Source organism: Telopea speciosissima, chromosome 7 (assembly GCF_018873765.1).
Source record: "Telopea speciosissima isolate NSW1024214 ecotype Mountain lineage chromosome 7, Tspe_v1, whole genome shotgun sequence".
Lineage (NCBI taxonomy): Eukaryota > Viridiplantae > Streptophyta > Magnoliopsida > Proteales > Proteaceae > Telopea > Telopea speciosissima.
In genome coordinates, this window is record NC_057922.1 from 51,497,394 (window position 1) to 51,503,393 (window position 6,000).

General features: G+C 37.6%; 1 protein-coding gene across 1 annotated transcript; it reads left to right on the top strand.

Moving 5' to 3' along the window:
* The first annotated feature begins 5,073 nt into the window (after positions 1 to 5,073).
* LOC122669164 (remorin 4.1-like) lies at positions 5,074 to 6,000 on the top strand. Its single transcript, XM_043865851.1, has 2 exons — positions 5,074 to 5,682; positions 5,754 to 6,000. The coding sequence occupies exons 1-2, from the start codon at positions 5,086 to 5,088 to the stop codon at positions 5,943 to 5,945; spliced, it is 789 nt and encodes a 262-aa protein (XP_043721786.1). The 5' UTR covers positions 5,074 to 5,085; the 3' UTR covers positions 5,946 to 6,000.

Below are 6,000 nucleotides of genomic sequence, written 5' to 3' on the forward strand. Positions count from 1 at the left end.
TTTTTTCCTTTTTGCCATGTGACAAACTTTGATTGGACTAAACTTTACACAGAAATAGGGGACCTTGGGATCTACCTGTCCATAAAGTTTGAGACTTTGAGTCCCACATGATCTACCACATGGAAGATCTAAGCACTACCCTTTGTTTTTGCCCGTGGATTGCCATCCACCAATGTTGTTCCCTATTTGGAAATGTAGTCATATTGTAAAGGACCGGACTTTCCTTCTTCACACACCACCTTTATTGCGGTTGGATGGGGCTCTTGGGCTATGTAAGGGAATTTCAAAATTCTTACTAGAGGGGAAGTAATTATGACCTTTGATTATTGAGAGACATACCATGAGTAAAGAAAAACTTTCTTCTATTGAAAAACAACTCTTTCTCGCTCCCCCTACTCGTATTAAGAAATTATTCAATACTTATTTCTTGACCCTCCCTTCCTCTCCCTTTCTCTCACACTTGTCAAGAAAATTAGCTCGTTAGGTAAGTCATATATTACCTATCTAATTTTATGTAAATTTCTCTTTTTCTCTTGGGTGGATCTAAGCTTTCGTGATGACCCATATTAAAGTCCTTAGGTTCATATATTTTTGTTGGCATGGTTTCTTCTTCGTGGTTGTGCATTCATCCATACAGAAGAGAGAGAGAGAGAGAGTAGGCCAAAGAATATTTTTTCTTGGATTTCTAGTTTCTATGTATTGTCTCTCTGGGGAAAAGCCTAGAGGCATAACCAAAGAAGAAATCTTCTTTGCTTATTAAGAAATTAATTAAGAAATATTGATTAATTTCTTAATAACCAAAGAAGATTTCTTCTTTGGTTATGCCTCTAGGCTTTTCCCCATAGAGACAATACATAGAAACTAGAAACCCAAGAAAAAATATTCCTTGGCCTAATCTCTCTCACATCTCTCTTATTTTGTAACATCTTATCACTTGTCTTCCTCTTTGTCCATCTCCATTCCTATAAAACCTTCTTCACATCTCTTCCTAGGTTATGGCCCTTTCATTTGTCTCTGTCTATCTTAATATTGACCTATCTTTGCCTTTTATGGCTCTCTTTTGAATTGTCTACGCACTAAGAATCCTCAACATTCTGCATCAAAGTAAAGTCTTCAAGAATAATCTCTCACTTTGCTAGGGAAATCTCCTATTCTATCCAATACACATTATTTCCAGGCCTTGCACAAGAGAGGAAGGCTACTGGTGAGATTTGATTAGTATTGCAACAAATTGGTTTATTTGAAAAAAAAAATCTAGATCTTCATTGGATCAAGAACCTCTTTTTCAGCAGGTAAGCTTTTCATACATAAAATGTTAATTGATGTGTTAAATATGTTAGAAGAAAAGTTGAATATTATATCTTGAATGAACAAAGATAATCTATTAGACCGTGTTAGGTCGTCGGGGATATATTGGATTAGGAATAAACAATGAAGAAAAGTCCAACAACTCACCTAGGGTTTTTCAAAAGTTGGGATGTTTGGATGCCTAGGATGGAAAGACATTGTCTTTTTCTTCGCTTTATCCCCTCACCCCAATTTTGAGAAAAAGATGAAGGAAACTTACAATTTCCACAACCCACACTCTCCAAAAGCCCCAAAATTAGATGTTTTTTAAACACATATAAGCATTGATTCATTTAAAATTTCTACTCATTTATTTGTTTCTAGGTTTATAACTATATAACTGTTTCATGTTTCTTGTCTAAAATTACATATTGTAGATCATCTAGTATATTAATGTATTGGGAAGCAGTTTTTTGTAGGGGAGTGTGGCCTACGCCAGCACTCCCATGTGTCTATCTCTCTCATCGTTAAAACAAGGGGGGCAGAGGTGTCTTTTCATATGGGAAAAAGAGAAATAGACTCATGGGAGTGCTGGCGTAGGCCACACTCCCGAACAGAGAACTTTTTCCCTAATGTATTATATCATGTTTTTCCTAGGGTGGGCTAGTGTTTTCGTGTTGGACTGTGTCTGGGCGTAGGTACACATCGAGACATAACACCGGTTAACATTCTTTTTCGTTAAAAAAAAATATCTTATGCTTCATTTGTTTTGGTGTAAAATTTTATCTAGAAAATTTTTAACATATAAAATTTTATATTTACGAAATAAAAATTATCGTATAAAATTTGTCAGATAAAATTTACACTGAAACAAACAGAACCTTAAAAGAAAGATGAGGAAAAAGGTATATGGCTGCATTCCTTAAGTAGGGCCCATCTAAAAATAGGTCCTTTATTAAATTCTCTTAGGATTAGAGATCACAACCAAAATATTGCCATTTTTTTTGTACATAAACATTGTGATTGGTTGTTGAATACAACTTTAGAAAAATCAAGGTGATGCCATAGACAAAATCTCAAAGGAACCGACCAGCATACTTATCACTTGTCCATCCCTTAGACCTACTTTAAGGATCAGCTAAATAAAGCAATCTTTATCAAGTTTATCTTTTCGCTTTTACTACAATTAGGGTTTTTAATAGGAGTAATATTCCCTTTACCCTTTTCTTTCTTCTTCGCTTTTTCTTTTACTTTTTCTTTTAGATCGAGTTATCCTTAAAATCAGGGTGAAGGTGGAATTCCCTTTTTGATTGTTATTATTATAATTGATAGAAATTTGTGAAGGACATTTCGAACCTTTAACAAATAAGAGGGAATAATAGTGACGATAGATTCCTAGGTAATATTACTACAGTGCACCGCAAGATGTTCGTACTGTAGAGAATTTTAATCCATAGGTTCCATGTGGATTTTATTTTTTCTTATATTAATTATTCTCTAAAACATTTACCAAAAAAAAAATTTTATTCCCTAAAACAGTCACCTCTCACTAGGGTTGGATGAATGGTCATCAATGCTACCTTATCACAAAATACTTTACTTTTTGGGGGGGGAAATTTCATCCCCCTCCCCTTGCACTTTGCCCCTATAATAAAGTCGTCCTCCCTATTTTTGATTAGGTGTTTCGATTATTACACCCCCTTCTCTACAGTGTATAATCTATAACAAAAAGACTCAGGTCATTAGTGTCCGTCTGTTAAGTCGCGACATGGATAAAGATTAACTGTAGTTTGGTTAACTTTTTTCGATGCCCGACGATGCGGTTCACACCAAGGACGCCTTGGTAAGCTACGCAGAGCTGGGAGCCATGCATAAGGGTTGGGGAGAGATCTGTGATGGTTAGGTGTTTGGGGAGATTGCCAAGAGGGACCAGATCTAAGGCATTGTAGCCATTAACGGGTAACTAGTAAGTGCACGAACACCCAATTTTTGTAGATCCATCGGTTGAGCAAAAATTGTGTTTGAGCGACAAAAGGTAATGGATTTTATGAGTAAGAATGGATGTCACCACCTCATGAGCATATTCAAAGCTCACGTAGGGTCCACTCATATAGATATATGGGTGAAGTTTTGCTGATCCAAGCACATGGACGGAGTGTTACACGGTTTTGCTTCTTTTGTGGGCAGTGTTGTTTCTCTAAAAAAATGTGGTTAAGGAATCAAATCTGGGTCCGGATCAAATCCATTGTTATCCAATTGAGTTAGGGGTGTCGAATGGTCGGTTCAACCCGATTTAATGCCTATATTGAGTTAGACCATTCTTTTTCTAGCCTCTTATCGATTTATAATCGGTCTGGTCTTGCTTTTCATGTATAAGAATGGTTTATTATCGGTCTTATCTGGTTTTTATCTTTGGTCAATCTTATTGGTCGGTTCAGTTGATTTGATCCAAGCGGTTCAATTGAACCGGTCTCATATGATAAGTTACTTTCTCTACCTTAGTCAAGTCTGAACGGTTCAACAGGTGGGAGATCCAATATCTTTGGGTCGACCCGAAGTGGAACCATCCTTGTCAAGGTGACATAACCCAACTGTACTAAAGGCATACGTGTCAAACCCAAAGAGAACACGTGGACTGCGAAACAACCTTTACTTATTCATAGTGGATCACGTGTGAGTACCTGTGTGTGACCCAAGTGTTCCCCCTTAATTAGCGGTCAAAAAATAAAATATAAATCTCCAACGTAAAAGAAAAGATAAAGATAACACTAATTAGTATTAAACAATTAGGATAACTGTTTAATTAATCATATTATTATAATTTGAGACATAGACACATTAATAACATAAATCAATACCCAAAAGATAAGGAGGGCTTCCACATAACAACCCAAGTGTGTCGTGCATGGACATATTTGACGTGACCTTCATGTGGGACCCACCACATTAGGGCATCATGCCACATGTCACTCATCCGATTGTCCAAATGTCAAACACATCACCTAGGTGAGGTATAAAATTAGGATTTTAAAAATCAGAATCAGATCAGCTGAATTGATCGATTTGAACCAGATGGAATTAGGGATCGAATCGATTTTGATCCAAATCAGCCGAATCGGCCAATTTGAATTGGAATATAACGATACAAAATGTAATCGGGGATTGAATAGGTCAATTTGGATCACAAATTAGAATTGGCCAAAATCGATCCCAAGAACCCTAGAATCAACTAATTCAACTTTGGATTAGATTAGATTGGTCAAATCGACTGATTCATATTGGAATTTGCCATGACTGATCTTGATTCCAATCGATTTTGATTCTTGAAACAATACTGGAATTGGTTGAGTCCGATCCCAATTCCTGCTTATCCGAACCGATCCTGATTCTTGCCACTTCTCATTCGATTCCAACCAGCTGGAGCTGATCTGGTTCCCGGTTCCCGGTTCGCTTACTTGAACCTTACATGAGCTCCACTTCACTACCTAAACCGAGTTGGATACCCATTGTCTTTCCAGCCGACATTGAAATTTTAAAAATCTTTCAAATCTCAACTGTAGACTTTATCCCAATAATTAAACGTTATGGGTGTCACTCTCAGTCTCATTTTTCATCAAAGCCACTTCTTTGAAATTTCTTCTTTCTTGGATTCTAATTCTACGTTAAACAGAGATTTATTTGTTTGTGTGGCTCAAACATTTCTCATTAATTGATGAAATCACTTTAGTCTCATCAATTCCCTTCTTGTTCTTCAGGTATTACTCCATCATATACTCCATCATATAGTGAGAGCTTAACATGTCAAGTGTTAATCAAAGGGCTTTAACAAGCATTAATGGAGGAGGAGAAGATGAAGGTGATCATGATATAGTAATCAGAGACATCCACCCCTTGACACCTCCTCGGCCGCTGCTTCCACTCCCACCGCCGCCGAATGGAGCTCACCGGACCGACTCTTGGGAGACCGGTAGCAACATTTCCGGCGAGAATTTCACTACCATGAGTCGAGAATTCAATGCTTTAGTACTTGCAGGGGCGACGATCGACAACACTAACAGTGAAAATGACAGTGGTCATAACGCCAGCAATAACAATCTTTCCAGAATTGGAGAAGATGATGAGATTCCAGAGGAAACAAACCCATTAGCTATCGTCCCAGATAACAGTTCTCCCTTAAACCACACTAATGGGTCTTCCTCTGCAACTGGGGGTTTCACTGAAGAAATTACAAGTCTGCAAATGGTGAAGAAAGGGGAGATTGATTCGAAGATATCGGCATGGCAGACGGCGAAGATAGCCAAAATCAACAACAGATTCAAGAGAGAAGATGCCATCATCAAGGGTTGTCAAAGTGAGCAGGTGCAGAAGGCTCAATCTGGTTTGAAGAAAGTTGAGGTATGTGGAAACTAATTAAGCCTATCTGATGTTTGAATTCATGTTTAAAAGAAACAACTGTCTTTGTGTAGAGGAAGCTGGAGGAGAAAAGGGCTAAAGCTGTAGAGAAAATGAGAAATGAAGTGGCAAAGGCACATAGAAAAGCAGAGGAGAAGAGGGCTTCAGCTGAAGCTAAGAGGGGAACAAAAGTGGCTAAGATAGTTGAGATAGCTAATCTGATGAGAGCCATTGGAAGGGTTCCTACCAAACGTTCCTTCTTCTAATTAAAGCCTTAGAAATAAATAGTTGCAGATACTCTGTTATCATAAATTTTGAAAG